The following is a 23,687-nucleotide window of genomic DNA, read 5'->3' as shown; positions in this document are numbered from 1 at the left end:
TAGAAAAAGCCATCAAAGGCTTGAAATGTGGAAAGGCAGCAGGAGTAGATGATATTCGACCAGAAATGCCGAAGTATGGTGGTATAAAAGTCTTACAGTGGCTGCACTGCATAGTTCAGAATGCCTGGATAGAGGGACAAATTCCCAATGATTGGAGTAGAGCTCTCATAGTAACCATATATAAAAAGGGAAATAAAACTGCATGTGAGAATTACAGAGGTATTTCCCTACTGAGTGTTCCTGGCAAGATTTATGCAAGTACACTTGAGAAACGGGTGAGAAAAATTGTGGAAGAAAAGCTTGGTGAAGAACAAGCTGGATTCAGGCCAAATAGAGACTGTGAGGATCAGATCTTCACTTTACGACAAATAGTGGAGAAATCATGGGAATATAACAAAGATCTGTATTTAAGTTGTCGATTTGGAAAAGGCATATGACAAGGTGCCAAGAGAGAGAAGCTATTCAATTCGCTACAGTCATATGGTATCAATGGGGCATTATATCAAGCAATACTTAGTCTTTATTTGAGTTGTAAGTCAGCAGTTAGAATTGAAGGAAATACAGGAAGATGGTTTAATGTTAAATCTGGTGTGAGACAAGGATGTACATTATCCCCTCTGTTATTCATTATCTATATGGATCACATTATGAAGGAAAGTGGTATTAAACATGATATCAAAATTGGAGATGTTAATGACAGCTCTTTGCTTTATGTGGACGATGTTATACTTCTAAATATATCCGCTTTAAGTCTGCAAGATTCTCTGACTAAATTGAATAACTGTTGTTATAGATATGGTATGAAGGTCAGCAATAAAAAGACAAAGACATTGAACATGTCAATTGTGTTGTGAATGGAGAACCTGTGGAACAAGTAAAACATTTGAGCTACTTAGGCATGATTTTTAGTGAAGATGGTAAATTAAATATAGAAATAGATAACAGAATCAATAAAGCTGGTATGGTAGGAAGTCAATTGAATAAATTCATGTGGAATGAGAGAGAAATTAGTAGGAACACTAAATTAGCTGTATACAAGACAGTGTTCAAACCTGTTTTAACTTATGGATCTGATAGCTGGGTCAGAGGTAAAATACTTGACCAAAGACTAGAGACCGCAGATATGAGAGTCCTGAGAAAGATTAGAGGCATGAACAGATGGCATCAATGGCAATATAATATTAAAAATGAGGATATTAGGAAAGAACTTGACATTGTCAGCATCCAGGAATGCGTTAGCAGAGCTAATCTCAGGTGGTTTGGTCACTTAAACAGAATGGGTGAGGAAAGATGAGCAAAACAAGTGTTCTCTGCCAGGCTGGAAGCAAAACGACCCAGAGGAAGACCAAGATATAGGTGGATTGATATGGTACAATGTGCCTTAGAAGACAGAAATATAAGATCTGATAATGTTGGAGTCTTGACAAGTAACAGACTGATTTGGAGGAAAATTGTAGATAGGAAGTTAGTAATGATGTAAATTTTTCATGTAGTATTATCATATCCTGTATACCCCTTGAGGGTACATGGTAGGAATTTGATTATGATGATAGAATTAAGACAATGTGGGGAGCTTGCAGGACGATTTAAATAGGCCGTCAGTATGAGCAAAAGTTAATGGGTGTCAGTTTAATGATGAGAAATGTAAAGTTATGCATTTTGGGATAAATAAATTAAATCCAAGTATCACATTGATGGCACTGTACTCCAGGAAATAGATGAAGCTAGAAATTTAATGGTGGTGGTAGACACAGAGTTGAAGTTTATGGGACATATTGCTAAGATATTTATAAGATTACTTCGCTATTGAAGAACACATCACAAGTAGAGATAAGGAAGTTGTTATTTCTCTTTATAAGGCCTTGATATGCTCACATCTGGATTGCTGTGCTCAGATCATGTCCCTCAGGTTTCTTGGGGATGAGGAAGCACCATAGAGGATTCAGAAGCAAGTGGCTAAGATGAATGTCCTGTTGAATGTTCCCTATGAGGATAGATTGTGGATGCATGGATTGCAGAAGTTGTTTGATAGGAGAAAAAGAGGGGATATGATAGAAACATTTAAGTTGCTTAACACGTTCATTGCCAAGCTGAAAATTGGAATTTCGTGTGGTGGCCAAATTTTTTTTATTTTTTTTATTTAGTTTTTATTGTGCTCAAAATATGTTAAATATATTATTTATATGCTTTTATTATTATGTACATAGGATTTATGTACTCTAAATATCTATTACGCAATATCGCGTGATATGTAATTCGGTCAAATAAGTTATATATTTTACAAATAAAAAACATTTAAATATAATAATTATAACTTTAATTATCAGTCTTTTATAATCACATAGAATTTTTAAAAATAACATACAAATAGAAAAAAATAATTATCAAAAATCAACATTTATAGGGAACTTACTAAAAAAAAAAACAAAAACAATACTCAAAATAAATAAAAACCAAACTTCAAGCACGCTAAATCAACGAATAACTAAACAAATCGTCGCGCCGTCGCCTTGTTCAAATGCCGCCACTGTGCGCACTGGCTAACATAAACAATAGACAATGGCTGGCGGCCATCCCCAATCCACGAAAGTCGATCCCTTCCCTAGTGGCCAATATAAATATTACGCGCCATTTCGCTGTGGCCTCTATACTATTCCGCTTAGAAACTCGATAGCAGTGTCCACACGATAACACATGATCGGCCACTCGGTGAGAACTCGCATCACGCGATATTGCGTGATTGGCAATGAATGTGTTAAAGGGTTTTATAGGATAGATGCAGTGGAAATATTTCATCACTTGGCTAGAGGACCAGAACAAAGGGTCATCCCTGGAAGTTGAATAAAGGTGTGGTTAGTAGGGATGTGAGGACTAGATTTTTTTGCTTGGAGAGTTGTGAATTAGTGGAATGGGTTGCAAGAGTCAGTTGTGAGTGCTTTGTCTGTTACAGGGTTCAAGGAAATGCACCTCCATGGAGTCCAAAGACTCATCTCCTGCGATGAGTCTTTGGACTCCATGGAGATGCCTGTATTATAACAATAATAATACTCATCCATCTAACGTCTACCTGTTTTATCCTCCTGACCTTGGGTACAATATCATATTGCTTCCTCCAGATATCACTTGACTGTCCTCCATGCACCGTGAACATCCTTCCCTTGCAGATCTTCATGCAATGGTACTGCTTCCTAAGTGTGTCATAATTACATGTCTTATAGTTCTACATATACACCTTCTTAACTGTAATTTTCACATGCTTTGCTACCTTCCAAGTCAGTTCCACATGATCACTTTCTCCAAGCTGAGGCAGTGTATCCAAATTAGTTATGGATGGGTCTTTTGACCCTATAACAAGATCCAACATTCTCATACCCCGAGATCCCTCCATCACATTCTGCTTTAAGTAATTATCTTTCAGTAAGTGTACAAATTCCATTTCCTTCCATCTGTCATGTGATCTGTCCATTTTTTTTCCAATCTCTGTCTCTGAAGTTGAAGTCCTCCATAATAAGATCTAAGATCAGGCCTGCTTGGGTGAAATTCAAGAATTATCTAGTAGAAGCAATGTCTAAATGTATTCTGAGGGTCAGAAAGTTAAATAAGGTAGGTGCAAAATGGATGAATGCAGAGATTAAGCATACAACACCTAGGAAGAAGGTATTTTGGAAGCAACACGAGATGAGTGGTAATAATCAGTTCCATGAGAAGCATGAAGAACAGGCAAGGAGTGTAACTTGGTTGGTAAGGGGTAGCACAGGTGCACTATGAGCAGCAGTTGGCTAATGAATCCAAAAAAAATTCTTTAGGGAATTTTTTGATATGTAGACAACAGAAGAAAGAATGATGACATTGGTTGAAAAAAATTGTAAAAGGATAACTGCTGTGGTGGATATACTTGAGATATTGAATGAGCAGTTCATAAAGGTATCTCATCCTTGTGAATGTGTCATGTGGAGCTTGAGAGTAATGGAAGATGGTGGGGAGAGACCGAGTGAACAAGAGGTATATAGGGAATTGAGCAAACTTGATGCTAATGAGGTTGTGGGACTTGATGTATCACCATGTGTTTTTGAGGGAATGTGGCAGGGAGCTGACATCTGCCTTTTGCATAGTTGTTTAATATGAGTCTTATATTGGGTCAAGTTTCAAAGGAGTGGAAAGAAGACGAGATTATACTGCTTCTTATCACATCATACACATTTGTCACCTTATCATAAAATGTAAGCAGATTGGTAAAACAAGACATGCCCTTCACAAACTTATGTTGATTCTCAGTGAATCTTATGTTCATCATCCCAGTATTATATTATATTCTATCCCTAACCAATTTTTTCAATACCTTTGGCCATAACTAAATTGAATAACAACTGTAACAAATGTAGCATGAAAATTAGCTATAAAAACATGAAAACTATGAAAATAGACAGGAACATAAAACTTCAACTACATTCTCAATAGAGTTCTTGCAGATAAAAAATATTTTTATCTATAGGTTATCTGTAAAATTCTGCCTAAATTAGGCTATTTAGACAGAATTTTTAGTGAACATAGCAAATTAAATATAGACATGAACAATAGAATAAGCAAAGCTGGTATGGCTAGGAGCTAGTTGAATAAATTTTTATATTGAATAAGAGAGAAATTAGTAGCCAAAACACTGAACAAGCAGTATACGAGGGTAGTCTGAAAAGTTCTCAGCTTTGACCTTAGATGGCAACACTATTGGCAAGATTTTTTTTTTCTTAAGTTGGTACATCTATCATAAGCATCCATGTTAAATTGCAAGTCATTCTATCAAGTAGTTTATTTTTTACATCTATTTGAAGCAAAAGTGTTGTCTGTATCCCTTAAAATGGATAAAATTCTTTGTAAAAAAAAAGGTTTATTATCGCCAAAAGAAATTCATTTGAAGTTCATAAAAGTTTATGGGCACTCTTTTCCTTTGTTTTCGGCAATTAAGAAATGGGCTATCGAGTTTAAACGTGGCCATACCAGCCTTGAAGATGATTCACTTGAAGGACATCAAAAAGTGTAACAACACCAGAAATTATCGATCAAGTGCACGATATGGGTATTGGATGACCGGCAAGTCAAAGTGCATGAAATTGCTGAGACCATAGGCATTTCAAAAGAACACGTAGGATATATTTTGCATGAAGAATTGCAAATGAAAAAGCTTTGTGCAAGATGGGGTACTGCACTTGCTCACAGCAGATCAAAACGCACTCGCATGAAAATCTCTGAACAGTGCTTGGAGCATTTTAACAAGAATAAAACTGATTTTGTGCATTGATTTATTACTATGGATGGGACTTGGATTCACCATTACACATCAGAATCCAAACGGCAGTGAAAACAGTGGACACCTATAAGAAGCCAGTTGTTCAGCACCAAAGAAGACAAAGGTGGTTCCATCAGCAAGAAAGGTCATGGCATCAGTTTTTTGGGATGCCAAAGACATTTTGTGTATTAATTATCTTGAAAAAAAAAAAAAGGGTAAAACAATAACTGGGGAACATTATTCCCCAGTTATTGGGGAATAATGTTTTTATTCCCCAATTGGGGAATAAAAAAAAAAGGTAAAACAATAACTGGGGAACATTATTCCCCAGTTATTGTTTTACCCTTTTTTTTTTGAAAACTTGAAAACTTTGAAACTTGACCCAATATAAGACTCATATTAAACAACTATGCAAAAGGCAGATGTCAGCTCCCTGCCACATTCCCTCAAAAACACATGGTGATATATCAAGTCCCACAACCTCATTAGCATCAAGTTTGCTCAATTCCCTATATACCTCTTGTTCACTCAGTCTCTCCCCACCATCTTCCATTACTCTCAAGCTCCACATGACACATTCACAAGGATGAGATACCTTTATGAACTGCTCATTCAATATCTCAAGTATATCCACCACAGCAGTTATCCTTTTACAATTTTTTTCAACCAATGTCATCATTCTTTCTTCTGTTGTCTACATATCAAAAAATTCCCTAAAGAATTTTTTTTGGATTCATTAGCCAACTGCTGCTCATAGTGCACCTGTGCTACCCCTTACCAACCAAGTTACACTCCTTGCCTGTTCTTCATGCTTCTCATGGAACTGATTATTACCACTCATCTCGTGTTGCTTCCAAAATACCTTCTTCCTAGGTGTTGTATGCTTAATCTCTGCATTCATCCATTTTGCACCTACCTTATTTAACTTTCTGACCCTCAGAATACATTTAGACATTGCTTCTACTAGATAATTCTTGAATTTCACCCAAGCAGGCCTGATCTTAGATCTTATTATGGAGGACTTCAACTTCAGAGACAGAGATTGGAAAAAAAATGGACAGATCACATGACAGATGGAAGGAAATGGAATTTGTACACTTACTGAAAGATAATTACTTAAAGCAGAATGTGATGGAGGGATCTCGGGGTATGAGAATGTTGGATCTTGTTATAGGGTCAAAAGACCCATCCATAACTAATTTGGATACACTGCCTCAGCTTGGAGAAAGTGATCATGTGGAACTGACTTGGAAGGTAGCAAAGCATGTGAAAATTACAGTTAAGAAGGTGTATATGTAGAACTATAAGACATGTAATTATGACACACTTAGGAAGCAGTACCATTGCATGAAGATCTGCAAGGGAAGGATGTTCACGGTGCATGGAGGACAGTCAAGTGATATCTGGAGGAAGCAATATGATATTGTACCCAAGGTCAGGAGGATAAAACAGGTAGGCGTTAGATGGATGAGTATTATTATTATTATAATACAGGCACCTCCATGGAGTCCAAAGACTCATCGCAGGAGATGAGTCTTTGGACTCCATGGAGGTGCATTTCCTTGAACCCTGTAACAGACAAAGCACTCACAACTGACTCTTGCAACCCATTCCACTTTTTCCGATTTTTTAACCAGACTAGACAAAAAAAATTCGTGAGAAAAAACCCAGTTTGCAGAAGAAAAAAATCATCTTTCATCAGGACAGTGCACCTGCCCACAAAAGTGTTTTAGCAATGGGAAAATTAAGGGATCCGCACTATGAATTGTTGGAACATCCACCCCTCTTCCCCAGATTTGGCTCCCTCTGACTGCTATCTCTTTTCAGAACGAAAACTCTTCCTTGCTGGTTAGCGTTTTTTTTTTTTTTTTTTAATCAAGAGGCGATTGCACTGTAGAGGTATTTTGCAGATCTTACTGAGAACCACTACAGGGACAGGTGCTATAGCATCGCTGGAATAAAGTATTAGTGTTAAGGGAGATTATATTGAAAAATAAAAATAATTCTGAAATTATAAAATCGTTTTTTTTTTTCATTGTTAGGCTGAGAACTTTTCAGACTACCCTTGTACAAGAATATTCAAAACCATCTTTAACTTACTTAGAGATCTGAGAGTTGGGTTAGAAATAAAAAGTTGAGCAAAGACTGAAGATTATAGATTTGAGAGTTCTGAGAGAAATTACTGTGGTGAACAAATGGCATCAGTGTTAAAAATCATATTATTATTATTGCAACCTCCACGGAGTCGACAGACTCATCGTGGGAGGTTCATTCTATATGATAAATATGTCATCAGTTGAATGAACCTCCCACGATGAGTCTGTCGACTCCGTGGAGGTTGTAATAATATGATTTTTAACACTGATACCATTTGTTCACCCCAGTAATTTCTCTCAGAACTCTCAAATCTATAATTTTCAGTCTTTGCTCAACTTTTTATTTCTAACCCAACTCTCAGATCTCTAAGTAAGTTAAAGATGGTTTTGAATATTCTTGTACACCCTTCTTCACCACACTTTTACGTAACTTCCAGGAATGACCCCTGGTTCTTCCCTTCTCACCTTCTACTCTTTTTATAATCCCCTCTGGATTAATCTGATAAAATTCTCTCACTAACTTAAACATCTCTATCATATCACCTGTCTTCAACCTCTCTCCATAGCCAGCATTCCAAACTCCTGATATTGTCTTAGTCACTTGTCTCTGGACCCTCTCCAATGTCTCCACATCACATTGAAAACCAGGTGACCAGATCTAAGCACATTAGTCCAAATGTGGTCTGACCAGTGCCTTATACAGTATCAGAACCACTTCCTTATCCTTGCATGTTAGAATACTTCTTATCATAGCAGCACTATGATGTGCAACCCTATTAAAAAGATGTTTTTAATTTTACCCTGGAAATTGAGCAAGAGTATATTCCAAGCGAAGTATTGTGTGAATATTGGATACTGCTTGGCATAATGTTAAGGGCTTCCCTCAGTGAGTCTATGGACTCCATGGAGTTCCTTGTGTGATGGATAATATTAGAAAGGAAATTGACATTTTTAACATTTCAGAATGCATGAGAAAGGCTAATGTGAGGTGATATAGTCACATTAACAAAATGGGAAAGGCAAGATGAACAAAAGAGGTGTTTGATGTTAAGGTGATATTAACAAAGCTCAGGGAAAGATAAAGGTCTAAGTGGAATGACACACTCAGAAGGGCCCTAGAGGACAGAAATATAAGATCTGACAATATTTGAATGTTTAAAAGTGATATCCTATTTGGAGGAGAAATTGGTGTCAAGAGATTAGTAATAATGTAAACTCAATCATGTAGTAACTATCATAGTATTTTGCAACCCTCCCACCCCTGTAGACATTCTATATGATACGGGTACGAATGAATTGAAAGGTGATAAATTTTTTATGAGAGAGGACTTGAAAGTATTGTTAAAGGTAGCAAAAGAAAAGAGTGACAGAGTTAGAATGGTGAGTCTGTTGCCACGGTATGACAGAGAGGAGTTTAGAAGAAGGGCCATAATCGCAAATGACATTATGCGCAGGTTATGCAGACGGTATGGTGTGGAATGAGTTTGATAGGCGAAAGGACTTATACAAGATGGATGGCCTGCATTTGAATGGACTTGGTGTGCGAAGACTGGAAAAAGTGTTGCTGAATGAAGTGAAAATGGATGTGCAGAACCAGGGAAACTAGAACTACCAAGGATGGGGGGGGGAGAGTGGATATGCAGACATCAGTGAGACAGTTGAGTGTAAAAATGTATATAATGTACCTGAGCCAGCACTAAGGACAAAAAATGGGAATGGGACATTTAGAATAACGCATCAAGATAGGGGTGGGACAAAGGGATAACTGCATTTTATGTATACTAATGCCAGGAATATTAGGAACAAGAAGGAAGAATTTTTGGCCTTGATTGTTCTTCCTGTCCACAGGTTATTGGCATTAGTGAAACATGGCTGACGAAGGATGATATAGTTAGTGGGATAGAATGTGTAGGTTATAGTGTGTTTAGGAGGGACAGAGAGAATAAAATGGGAGGAGGGGTGTTATTGATGATAGCTGACGAACTGCAACCAAGGAGAATTGAAGTTGTATTGCAGGATAGTGAAAGGAGCTCATTTGAGGCTATTTGGTGTGAGATTGGGACTGGCGGAGTAAAATATACAGTTGGGTGCTGCTATAGACCAGGTGATGGAATAGATGGTGGAGATAGTATGCATAAACAAATTGATGAAATGAGTGGAAGGAAGGTAATTATTATGGGGGATTTTAATTATGGTAACATTGATTGGAAGGAGGAGAGGACACATGTGAGGAAGGAAATGGATTTTATTCAATTATTAAGGGATAACTATCTGAGACAGCATGTAATTGAAAATACTAGGGGTGTGAGAGTGCTTGACCTGGTAATAGCATCTCACAATTTGACCGTAATGAATATGACCATGTTGCCACCTATTGGTGAGAGTGATCATAAGGTCTTGACCTGGGAGGCGGCTAAAGGTGTGGAATTTTTGATTAAGACAGGGTATATGTGGAATTACCGTGCTGGCAAATATGACAAGCTTAGGAGATTGCTTGGATCCGTGCCATGGCATGTACAACTGCAAGGGCTGGACGTCGATAGAGCATGGGAAGTGGTCAAGGAGCATTTACAGGAGGTTATGGCTGATTGTATGCCTAGGGTCCGAATAGTAAAACAAGTAGTGGTTAAATGGGTGAATAACACCATTAAGCTTGAGCTGCAAAAAAAGAAACAACTGTGGAGGGAATTTAAAGAAAGGGGTGACCTGCAGGCACATGAACGGTATAAAGTGCAGGCCAGAAGGATAACGAGTGTGGTAAAAACAGCAAAAGCCGATTATGAAAGGAAACTAGCTATGCAAGCAAAAGAGAATCCCAAACAGTTCTTTCAATATGCTGCAAGCAAGAAAAAAACTACATGGCAAAATGATTTTAAGGAATGACGATGGTAAGGAGGTCACTGAACCAGTCGATATAGTGGAGTTACTGAGCGCACTTTGCAAAAGTATATCATCCAGGTGGTGACATTGAAAAAATGAAGGAGCCATTAGTTTATACGGGAATTGTGATGAATGAAGTGGAGGTGAATAGTCTATTACAGAACCTTAATGTGAATACATCTGTGGGATTGGATGGTATACCAGCACGGGTCTTGCGTGAGGCGGCTAAGGAATTATCAGTGACCATGTTGTTTAATCTGAGTCTCAGGTCTGGTTTAGTCCCGAAGGTGTGGAAAGAGGGGAAAATAGTTTCACTGCATAAAGGAGGATCCAAGACTATGGTTGCAAATTACCGACCGATCAGCATATCAGGAGTTGTTATCAAGGTCTTGGAGAAAGTAGTCGAGAGAAAAATACAGGAATGGATTGATGAAAATGAGATGCTGTACAGGGGACAGCATGGCTTTGTAAAGGGTAGATCATGCCTGAGTAACTTGCTCAAGATTTATAACAAGGTGATGGCTGAACTGGATAAGGGAAATGGGTTTACAGTGATACTGCCGGACCTGGCAAAGGCGTTTGACAGGATACCACATGGAATTCTAATTCGTAAACTACAACATATGGGAATGGATATAGGGTTGGTGAGATGGATAGGTGGGTGGTTGATGGAGAGATATCAAAGAGTGGTTTATTCAGGAGTGGAGTCCAAAAGACAGCCTGTGACTAGTGGGGTGCCGCAGGGTTCTGTTCTTGGACCACTGCTGTTTAATCTGTTCATTAACGATATAGGGAAGGATCTAAGTGGAACAGTTCATTTGTTCGCTGATGATGCAAAGTTGGGGAGGGTAGTAGCGAATGCAGAAGATGTCAAAGTCTTGCAGGATGACTTAGATAGATTGGAGTTCTGGGCTAAGGAGAATGGATGTCAATTTAATGTGACAAAATGTAAGGTTATGCATTTTGGGGTGAAAAGATTAGCAGCAGTATACCACATGGGTGGAACTGTACTCCAAGGGATTGATGAGGCCACGGACTTGGGAGTGTTGGTGGATAGGGAGATGAAGTTTAGGGGGCACATTGCGAAAGTAGCTAAATCAGCTCATCAACTCACTTGGTTGTTGAAAAATACCTTAACGAGCAGAGACAAGCAAGTTATTGTACCTCTGTACCGAGCCTTGATAAGACCTCATCTTGACTACTGTGCCCAGATTTGTCACCTCGGTTCCTTCTTGATGGGGAGGAGGTGGAGAGGATCCAGAGGCGAGTGACTAAGATGATAGCAGGTCTATGGAATGAACCATATGAGAACAGGTTGAAGATTTGTGGGGTTCAGAAACTGGTTGATAGGCGGAAAAGTGGAGATATGATTGAGACATTCAAATTGCTAAAAGGATTCTATAAGATTAATTCAGAGGATATTTTTGAGATCAGGACTGGTGGTGGGAGAACTAGGGGACACCTATGGAAGCTGGGCAAGAGTGTGGTTAGCAGTGGTGTTAGAGCTGGGTTCTTTACTTTTAGAGTGGTAAATGAGTGGAATAAGTTGCCAGAGTCTGTTGTGGGTGCTATGACAGTGAGCGTGTTCAAGGCAAGGTGTGATAGATACTGTGAGAATGTTGTATAGTTGTGTGGACATGATGTTTAGGGCCTCCCTCGATGAGTCTAAGGACTCCCTGGAGTAGCCCGAAAATAATAATAATATATTATTATATATGTATCTATGGAGTCAGAAGACTCATCATGGGAGATCCATTTCAGTCATATGCATAATCAGGAAACTGATGATGATTGTTTTATTATTTAAGTTATAATGCTTAACATAACATTAATTATAATAGCTTTTTTATTTAGCATTTTCTCTATTTCTTTATAGATGAGATATAATTTTCAAATTAGTTTTTTTATTAGCCAACTAAATTATAGTTAGCTAACTATAATTTCAAATAATAGTTAGCTCTGGTTAACTTATTCTATTCTTGCATGGGAAGATTGCATGCTTTGAGATATTTCATGTTTTACCAATACAGTAAAACCCCGAAGTTACGCGGAAGGTGGGACCAACAAAAAGCGCGTCGAAGTCGAATTTATATATACAAACATACTATTGGGACCAAAGGTTTACAAAAACACCTATATTTTTTAAGAAATATAATCATAATTGTAGTTTTTCGTACATAAAAAAAAAAAAAAAGATTTTTCGATGTCAATGGTTTCATAAAATCTAATAGATTCGTCTGAAGGCTTAATGTCTTTTTCTTGTCACGCAAAATTTCTTCATAGCAAGCTAATGATTTTTTTATTCCTTGCCTTGTGGCTACAATTCGTTCCTCGTTAGAATCTATATCCTCCAAAATCTGTAAACCTTTCTTTTATGATTGCTGTGGATTCCTGTAGATCAAACTTCTTTGCTAGCTCACAAATTTTCATTCTGCCTTCAAAATCATTAATAATGTTGAATTTTGTTTCCAAAGTCAATGTTTTTTTTTTTCTTGCTAGCTGTAGAAGAATCGGACTTGCTTCTTTTGGATGACATTATTATTTTTTATGTGATAAAATTTTTATCAAGAACATAACGTTAAACAATCGCAAGGTTTGTAGACTATAAAAATCGTGTATGAATGGAGACCGCGCAAAACACGTCAGTGCTTGTTCACAGCATATGTGACACTGGCGAATGCGGCCAGCACCTGAAAGATACGACTAGCGGTGAGGCGTAAAGGGCATACGTACATATTAGAAATCGCATAACTCGGGATTCGCGTAAGTCGGGGTATGACTGTACTTTATTGATAAGAAGTAAAAAGCTTGTCAAATATTCTTGACTTTGACAAACAGTGAATTAGATTTAATAATTTTTCACATGGTTTACTTTTTCTTTGTTTTATTCAATCTTTTTGACTAATGATTTTTAGCTTGAAGGGTACTTTTTATTTATTTATTTTTTATACTCTGCAGTGGAACTATAATAATTTATGTTACTTCTGCTGTTTACTATTTCTTTGAATCATATGAACTGTACTGGTATATACCATTAACATAGTTATACCACATTATGATGATCTTACTATTTGAAGTACATAAAAATTGTCATTTATTATATTTTAGATGACTCTTCTTTTTCCTTTTCTCTTCTCAGATCTTCTGATGCAACAGTTAAAGATTGCAGAATATGAATGTATGGTCTGTTGTGAATCCGTACGGTGTCGGGATTCTGTTTGGAGTTGCTGTAACTGTTACCATGTCTTCCATCTACAGTGTATTAGAAAATGGGCTCGTTCTCCTGCTGCTGTTGTTGAAAGTAAGTATTCCCGTGTTGTCATTAAAAGTAAATTTGCTTTTGCGGACATAAATTGCCATGTGGTATGAGTTATATTTAATCTATTGTTCCAAAATCTTTGTAGATATTATGCATTTCCAGGTGATTTACAAAAATTCATCCATAATGTTGGAAGAAATTATGGATCAGCAAGATGACAAAAAAAAAATCTTACACACCTATATGTTTTGATTTGCAGTTGCTTGTAGCAGTGTTTCTCAGCACGTGGTAATAGTTTATGGTCATCCATCACTCTAGATCAGTGATTTTCAACCTTTTTCATAACACGGCACGCCTAGACTAATTATTAAAATTCTACAGCACACTAAAAATATATTCTTTTAATTTTTTTGATGATCTGGCAAAAAATAGACATAATTTTCATTGATTTACACACACAAGAAGATGGAAGACCAGAGACTAATAAATAAATGCGCAAATTATGATATTATTTCTTTCAATTAATTTGTTTTCATAAATCTCGTGGCACACCAGTGTGCCACAGCACACGGTTGAAAATCGCTGCTCTAGATAGATTAATGCTTTCTGGAACTCGAGTTTGGGGTTTATTGAAATTCAGAATTTGAAATCCTTACAATTTTTTTTTTTTTTTTTTTTTTTTTTTTTTTTTTTTTTTTTGTCATCTCAGGTTTGTTTCAGTCAGATCATTTGAATTTGTGTTGAATGTATTATCATAACTTCATTTATGCTGGATGGAATTTCCTAAAATTTGGGATGTACAGATATGTTCATATTGTTTAATTGGTTTTAATCAAAATAATTTTATTGGTAAAACCAGAGTGACATTATTCCATACTGGTTAGATGGAATTTAATGAGACTTGGTATTTAGCATCTCAGCTAAGATTTATTGAGCCATTTCAATTTTGGTTTCATTTGAATCATTTATAGTAGCAAAGTTAAGCAAAACAAATATTTTATTACACCTATATCAAAAATGGGTTGAAATTTCACGAACTGTGTCTAGATTTTTGCATACCTTTTTTTTTGATACAGAAGTACTAGAATTTGATAGCTCTTTAAATATTACTTTTTTGCAGAAGTTCTAGTTGTTGGTCAACATTTATGTTAATTATAAACTAAAAAGATTAGGGACTTGTTAGCTTTCACAATATTAATGTTTCGATACTTATGTTTGCATCTTCATCAAGAATTGCTATCTAAAGTCACCATTCATACTGCATAATTATATTGTGATGGAAGAAGAAACAATCTATTTTATTGACTTTACCATATCAAACTTGCAGGAGACCTGTAGATAATACTAATAGTTTATTATATGGCCATGTTAACTGATAAGGTAGGTGTGACTTCATTCTAGGGTGTCCATAATTTAAAACAAAAAAAAGTGGGGGATATCAGCTGAAGGTGGGTGGGAGTGTTGAGATTTTCTCAAAAAATTTCAAAATTGTTTTCAGTGACTACGAATCTGCTATTTTGACTACAGAAATCATAAATGAAAATTAGAATAAAATTAGGTATTTAAAAAGGTACTCTCTTTGTCTGTTAATGATATTTTAATGTAAATTAATTGTGTATTTGTGAAAGTTAAGGGAGTATATTGGCAGATAAAACAAAAAAAAAAGTGCGATTGGATTAATTTTTTTATAATGAGAAAGTAAAATGAAGAGTAACATACATAACAGATATAACTTTACTTCAGTATAACTTTTCAAGTAGTAGAATTCATTAAATTATCTTGGTTTCATAATTTAGGCTAATGTGTACCCTGAATTTATAGTTTTCAAGCTGGTTAGAATGTTTTTTGACCCTACAGTCTTATTTAGTGCTGGCAAGGACATAGAATTAAGTTGTTTGAAAGGACAAGCCCACTGTATCATAGAATTAATTTACAAAAAATTTAAAATGCAAATATGTCAGAAAGCTATCATTAATTAAATTATTCAATATCTCTTCAACAGTGGTGTTTTTCCAAAACTGTATTTCTCATATTTGTAGATTTAGGGACTCAAAAACACACGTGTTGAACAGATTATTTTATTAATTACAAATAAAATAAAACTGCTCAAACACAACCCAAATCTCAACAAAAATGATGGCCTCACCATTTCAAGAATGTGGAGGACCCATCTACAACCTGTATAACATCCTAAACTAGCATTAGAAAAATTCCCACTACAAGAAGACAACCTGGTGAAGTTTAGAACATTCAATAGCAACTGAAAGAAATCATTTTGTAACTATCCAGAATATTAATACATGAGGACTCTAACAGTTTATTGTAGTTGCATTTATCTATTTATAATATATATATATATATATATATATATAATTTTTTAAAATTTTTTTTTTATAATTTTATTTCTTTATTTATTTTTGTTTTTCTTTTCTATCACTAGAGGTCAGGATAGAAAAAAGATTTATTAACTACGTAGATTTAGTTTACTGGTATAGAAAGCATGAGCATGTAGCTTGGTTCTATATACAGTTGTATTCTTCCGATGATGACCTCGATATAGAGGTCGAAACGTCAAGTTTTATTTTATTTGTAATTAATAAAATAATCTGTTCAACACGTGTGTTTTTGAATCCCTAAATCTACAAATATGAGTGCTGATCACCGTGTAACCCTAAAAGAAAGAAACAAAACTGTATTTTTCCTTCACCATAACTTTCAGGTAGTAGAATTCATTAAGTGAATTATCTTGGTCCATGATTTGAGCTAATTTTGAGATTTTATTTAATTTTCAAGCTGGTGATGATGTTTTTCAACTCTACAGTTTACTGTGAATTGAAAGTGAAAAAACTGACTGTGAATGTATTCATATAAATAAAAGCATCATCAAATTCCTGCCATGTACCCACAAGGGGTGTACAGGATATGATAGTACTACATGAAAAATTTACATCATTACTAACTTCCTATCTACAATTTTCCTCAAAATCAGTCTGTTACTTGTTAAAACATTATCAGATCTTATATTTCTATCGTCTAAGGTACTTTGTATCATATCAATCCACTTATATCTTGGTCTTCCTCTGGGTCTTTTTCCTGCCAAACTGGCAGAGAACACTTGTTTTGCTAATCTTTCTTCGCCCATTCTGTTTAAGTGACCATACCACCTGAGATTAGCTCTGCTAATGCATTCCTGGATGCTGACAATGTCAAGTCCTTTCCTAATATCCTCGTTTTTAATATGATATTGCCATTGATGCCATCTGTTCACACCTCTAATCTTTCTCAGGACTCTCATATCTGCGATCTCTAGTCTTTGGTCAAGTGTTTTACTTCTGACTCAGATCCATAAGTTAAAACTGGTTTGAACATTGTCTTGTATACAACATACAGTTTTTTTTTTTTTAATTAGTTGTAGCTGTGCAATTCATGTGCAACATATCATAGTTTTTAATTAAACTATGATATGCTTTTTTTGTGTGCTGTATGATGGGCAGATGTAGCTTCATTGGCATCTATCATACAGTTTTATTTATTTATTATTATTATTTTTTAATTATTTGCATCTACGCAATTCATTAATCAAAAACTATGATTTTTTTTTTTTGTGTGTGTGTGCTGTATGATAGGCAGATGTAGCTTCATTGGCAATTATTTCTTTTTTGGTTTTCCCATACATTGTTTAGAATAATTAGTCTGTTTTTCACTTGAACTTTGTTTGTTGCAGAATAATAGTGGCCAATTCTGCAGAGCACTGTCCATATCTGTAGAAGAGACACAAGATAGAAACGTTCAATTTCTGCCTTGTTAGTTGGTATGAGAGAGGGATCATTAGTTATTCAGATTTCTCTCTTCTGTACAGAATCAAGCACTTTTAGAGAGGATTTTGGTGTATCACAAACATGGGAGCAATATTCTATGACTGGGCAGATCTAGGCTTATAGAGTTAGCAGCTGTGAAGTTGTAATGTCTTGTGTGTAAAAGTACATCAAGTATTTTGGCAGTTGCAGAAGCTACGGCTGTAATGTGGTTGTGCCAGGATAGATATTAGTTCTGGGGCACAATTTTTTTAACACAATAGGTTGGATACAATCAGGTCCTTGTTTGTGTTCAGATTACTAAGGATTCTTTGGATTTCTTTTGCCAGAAGATTATGGGAGACATGGAGGGAGCCATTCTTGGTGGTGTGGAGGGAACTTTGTCCAAGTCATCAGTGCAGGAATTGGAAGAGAAGAGTGATGTCAGTAAGTTGGCCTTGTCTTTAGATGAGTAACTACAGTACCATCCAGACGTGAGAATGATGGAATCCTGGGTGGGCAGGAATTGCATTCAATGGCCTTGCCAAGGGACAGAAGGGATAACTAGAGTTTTAGTCTTGAGCCATTCGTGGTAAACAGAGGTTCTTTCTTTTACAGCATTGACATACTTTTTTGAGATTGTCAAGGCTTGGATAGTAGCTGAGAATTTGGAGCGAAATAAGGGATGAAAGCCTTCATTCTTGTGATGATGATTTCTGTTATTTTGTCTGAGAGCAGGTATTTGGATCAGAAGAGGCAGTAGTCAGACTATGGGAAGGAGGAATAAAAGTCATGGAGGTTATCCCAGTTGGCATCCTTATAGTGCCACAGTACATGAGACTGTGAACTGGTTAATGAATGTTGTTCTATAGCAAAAGAGACTTATATAAGGTTGTGATCTGAGTTACCAAGGGGAGAACCGACAAACACAGTATACCTGGAAGGGGGAGCTTGTTAGGAAGAGGTCAAGTGTGTTGGCAAATTGCAGGGGGGGGGGTTATCAGGTATTCTGGTAGGAAGATTGGTGATCTGAGATAGGTCATTGCTGATGGCAATGAAATTAGCAACCCTGTCTGCTTGATTGTGAAACTAGAGAAGGAGAGGCAACGCAAGTTAATAAAAGGGCAGGTTGATTTGGTAGAGAAATTTTGAACCAAAGCAGATCAAGCAGTGGGGGGGATTCAAGGATTTGCAGTCTTTGGCATAGTATGTCGATTCTGATGAATGCATAAGTGCCTCCCTTATGGTGAAAAGAGCTGTTTAATGTGTAGTTTGGGGTTGAGTGGACAGTAGCTGTTCAGGTTGCCAGTTGGGATTCTGATAAGAATAGTAATTCCAGTTTTAGATGACTGTAGATGGTTGTGGTGCACATTGTTTATATTGCTGTTTAGGCAATGGATGTTGATAAAGTAAATGTGAAAACTTTTTTTTTTTGGTAAGAATTAATGTTGGTGAGCTGTTTGGTTGGATTTTTTTGTTTTTTATGTTTTTTTAAACCATTTTTTTGTGGGAGAATTTTTGAGATCTGCAGTAAAATCAAATTTCTTTGGATTGTGGTCCATTGTATTTGGTGAGGAAGTGGGGGGGGTATGCAGTGTGAGGTGACAGACATGCAAACATACTGCCCACACAGAGGGAACTTGATCTTCTGTCCATACGTGGACTTGACAGTTTCCCTTGCATCAACAGAATTTGGTCTCCCTCCAGTCATGAACTGGCAAAATACATGGTTGCAGGATTTGATGTTAGCTGATCGGGAAGCCTCTAGATTCATTAGTAACTGGTTTGGTCCTTTGTACTAACCAGCGCCTAACCTGCAGAATCGTTTTACTGCTGTACCCTTGAATGGGGGAGGATCAGGCCCTCTGCAGCGAGATTGGCATGTCATTGAGGATATCACTCTCACTGCATGTGGGAAGAGTTGGGGGGGGGGGGACAGAAACTGGAAACCTTGCTCTAGTGACCAAACATGGTAGCAGCCCCTTCAGATCTCTAATTAGCAAGGTGGTGGTATTTCATCAGGTGATGAAAGACATCTACCACATAGAATTCTAGTTGGCATTTCCTCCAACTAGGGAAGATATACTTTTGCTTGCGACCAATGCTCGACAGGTTCACCAGTGCCCTGTTTGTGGAAACAGGCTATACTACTGGAAGGTGGGAATGATTTGACTGCGAGAGCCTATATATTGCATATTGACAGCTCTTTAATAGCCCTGGTGTGGTCCTTCATCCTGACAGCATCATTAATGTTATTATTTTTTGCACCAGGAAAGCATGATTTTGTCATGTTTTATGTATTCTGATCATACAAAATTTTCTCCTTGTCCCATTTCTCATTTATTTTTATGAGCTTGTTTCTTACTTCAGATTTCCTGCTTTTTTTCTCCTCTCAGATCTACTAAGCTCTTAACTTTTCTGCAGTTTTCAATTTCATGTAAAGGATACATGTAAGTGTGGTCTTTGTTCTCTTGGCCTTCTATCACTGCATATTCAGCATTAATTCAAATACTAACATTTTCCAGTCTACCATGAATACTGTCTACTCTGTTATCATGTGTTGTGCTCTCTCCACCCATCTGGCACTCACTCTCAGAACATTACTATACACTTGCTCACCAGTTTTACTCTCCACAAATCCTTCAGCTTTTGTTATATATATAATGTCTTGCACATACTGCATTGAACAAAATCATGCAAATAAAAAATCAATTCATCCAACAAGGATGCCTTGGCTGCCATTGTTCTACCATGCCGACAGTATCTAATTAAAAAAAAAAAAAAGTGTTTTTATTTAAAACTAAATAACTCAGTCTATAACATATAACACATCCACAGAAACTATAGCGAATTAATTTATTATTAAATATAAATAAAATTAAAAAAAAAAAAGACGTATTTCAGCAGCAGTAATGACAAACTAACTATACTGTGAAACTTCACAGGCTTCCTTAAATTTGCATTCACACTGATTTTTAGTGATGTAAGGAAGAGATTCTTTTCAGTCAGTTCAGTATAGAGTGTTAAGAACATAATTACAGACAGATAACAGGACACTAGCTTTGATGTAGTTACCCCCCCCCCCCAATATCAAAAGTCAGGCCAGTAGTGTTAATGGCTTACTGAATTAATGTTACTTTAGCATGCTGTGTGTATTGTCATGTAGCTTGTCTCTTTGTATACTACAGGTGATGATCTTCATATGAAGGTCGAAATGTCAGGTAATTATTTTGATGTACATTAAATTAAACTTATTATTTAACACAGTGGTTATATCCATAATTTTATTATAATATAAGCATTGACACATTTGAGCTTGTTAATTAGTAATAAAGTAGTTATTTTTACTCTAAATTAAAAGTGTTTTAAATTCTCATAAAGCTTAGTTAATTTGTAAATTGTAAATTTGTAATAGCTATTATGATAGTTGTTGCAGAAACAACAAATTTTGGCAGTTGAAAATTCAACTCTGACTAGATGGAATTTAATGAAATTTAATATTTATGATCAGTATTAGAATTTCTCTTGGAACATTTTAATGGCAAAAATTAAGGGGAGATTACTCTCCAGAAATAGTATCATTTGTTATGATAATGATAGCTTGTTATACAAAAATGGCATTTTAAAACATGCACCTTTTTAAAAAAAAATTTCTGCTTCTGCTTTTTTCTACTATTTGTTCCCAATAAGTTTTTAAAGCAATGAATAACTTGCAATATTATCATTATAGTATTTTTTTTTTATAGTGAAGCACTCCACAGTTTCATTTTTAAGCATTTCCTAACGGGTTCTTCTTTCCGTTGCTGCTACTCTTCACTTGAAAAGAGTTTAGGGTACGTTCAAGTTTGGGAATCACTGATTTAACAATTTTAAGATTTAACTGACACCAGAAGCTGACAACATGGAATTCCAGAGTCAAAAAATAAAAATTACTACTCTTTAAGTAATTTATAATGAAATTCTGAATATGTTTCCCATAAGTGAAGATAAGAGAATCTGGATTCTATATAATTAATTCAAAATTCAGAAGGCCAAATCATTACTCATTAATTAACAAAATTACTTTACAAAATCATTTATTTAAAAAAAAAAAAGTAATGCTAAAAAACATACATCTGTTATTTATTTATTTAGCATATGGTTCACACATGAAAAGTTACATCCCATTAATCCTTAATATATACGAACAGAATAATAGATATATGTACAATAATAAGACATAATACAGTCAAAAAAGAGACACTCAAGAATAGGCTACAACTGTATGTCTAGGTTGACTGTCCAGTCAACTGCACTTGGTGTAGCATGGATGAAGTGTGACAGGTTTTCATTGTATGCACATTGGGCATAATCGCTGTCATATGATTGTCTGGCAGGGTGATCCATAGTCGCACTTGGGTGAGATAATCATGCCCCATTTCTAAAGGTGGTCTGCACATCTGCCATTATTTGTGCAGATTTGGTTAAGGGTAAACCAATTTTTTCAAGGTAGGTCAAAATCCCAGGGCATCTGTGTTGGGTCCACTAATTCATAGAAGTCCCCTGTTGAAGTGTTACACTAGCACTTTTTCCACTTCTCTTTCATGTTGAAATTTCTCTCTGCAAGATTTTTCACTGTTAAGATTGGAGGGTACCTTGAACTTTAGCCTGTTTATTTCTAGGGTTGAGATGTCTTCATGGATTGGAAGATTTTGGATTTCCATGATTTTGCTGGGGATGCTTAAAGGTCAAAGCTGTATAACTGAGAGGAGACCTCCACATAGCCTTTAAAGGAATGCAGAGAACCGACCAGGGCTTCTGACCTAATGTCCAGTCCTCACCTCACCTTCTCGTGGTGCACCCTGTTGGGTATCTACCTGGATACTGAACGAATGAAGATGGGCTGGCAATTTGGGATTTAGCCGACCAAATTGTAATTCTTATTGGCTTAAACCAAAATTACAAAATCATGGTACAACATGACAAAATTTCATGCTGGCTGGGGCATCGCCAGTTAAACAAGGGCCCCGTTGTTTTCACCAGGGAACCAGGGTGAACAGCGAAAAGACGGCTACTGGAACAAATCTGAAAAAACACTCCAACTCAACATCACCAGAGTTAAAGATCGGTACTATCAACATAAGAAGCCTGAATGGCAAAGAAATGGAGCTATCTGAAGAATTAGATAAGTACCAGATCGACATAATAGCGGTGACTGAAACAAAAAAGACAAAAACTGATGAGATCTTTCTAAGCAATAAATACAAAATGTTATATTCAGGCAATGAAAATCAAGGAAAAGAAGGAGTAGCCATTGTATTCAACACTAAATATGAGGCTAATCTTCTAGAATGGCAGGCAGTTTCAAGTAGAGTGATGTGGGCAAATATCAGAATGGGGAACTGGACAATGAGACTTATTTGTGCCTATGGTCCCACAGAAGGTTCTACTAAGGTAGAAGTGGAGGAATTTTTTGAGGCTTTAGAGAAAGCATCTGACATAATGAAAAAGGAAAAGTTGGTCCTTGTTGGGCATCTAAATAGCAGAATAGGAAATGATTATCAGACATACAAAAATATATTGGGAAAATTTGGAGAAAAGCACAAAGCTAATAATAATGGCAAATATTTGTTAGATTTCTGCTCAGAACATAGACTGGTTATTACTAACACCATGTTCCAACATAAAAATGTGCACAAATTCACATGGAGAGAAGAGGCAAGGAATAAGAAAAGTCTCATTGACTACTTTTTTGTTGATAGTGATGTTTTCTCCCTGGTGCAGGACACCAGAGTGTACAGAGGATTTGAAATTGGAAGTGATCACTATTTAGTCTTCAGCAGGATAAAATTGAATTTCATATTGAAAAGAATAACATGTAAGAAAGTTATAAAGTGAATGAAAATTGAGCAGATCTCAAATGTGAACTGTAGACTAAAATACACAGACTATTGAAGAAAAATGAAAGAGTTTGAGAACAGGAATCAAACTTTAGAGACTCAGTGGCAAGCCTTGAAGAAAACCTTGATTGATTCAGCCAGAAAGGCATGTGGTGAGGTTGTCTACAAGGATAGAAAAATGAGAACTCCATGGTGGACACAGTAAGTTAATGAGGCAGTCAAGGAAAAGATGAAAGCATATCAAAAGTTCCTGACAAATAAGTCAGCTTGTACTCTTAGAGAATACAGAGACAAATGTAAGAAAGCTAAACTCTGTGTAAAACTAGCTAAACAAAAGTCATGGGAGGACTTCGGCAAGAACATAGAAAATAAATATCAAGAAGGTGGCAAAATATTTTGGAGGTTGTTGAAGAAGCTTAGGAATGGAGAAAAGAGTACTCTAAAAGGAGTTAGAGATGATAAAGGTGACATGAAAACGGGAGAAAAAGATATCCTTGA

The 23,687-nt window shown here is 36.2% G+C and overlaps 1 protein-coding gene across 3 annotated transcripts in view; it reads left to right on the top strand.

The window, feature by feature from the left end:
* The window catches only part of LOC150100074 (transcriptional repressor NF-X1-like), a 222,136-nt gene that overhangs the window by 30,228 nt on the left and 168,221 nt on the right, over window positions 1-23,687 (top strand). For all 3 annotated transcript variants that reach the window (XM_090403287.1, XM_090403285.1, XM_090403286.1), the window contains exon 3: window positions 13,397-13,558. In XM_090403287.1, the coding sequence (XP_090259413.1) occupies window positions 13,397-13,558 (162 nt within the window). The remainder of the gene's footprint in view (window positions 1-13,396; window positions 13,559-23,687) is intronic.

This window comes from Typopeltis vanoorti, chromosome 13, assembly GCF_054136105.1.
Source record: "Typopeltis vanoorti isolate ZY-2024b chromosome 13, IOZ_Tvanoo_1.0, whole genome shotgun sequence".
In the NCBI taxonomy this organism is placed as follows: domain Eukaryota; kingdom Metazoa; phylum Arthropoda; class Arachnida; order Uropygi; family Thelyphonidae; genus Typopeltis; species Typopeltis vanoorti.
Note: the sequence above shows the minus strand (reverse complement) of the source record. Positions and strands in the feature narration are given on the sequence as shown.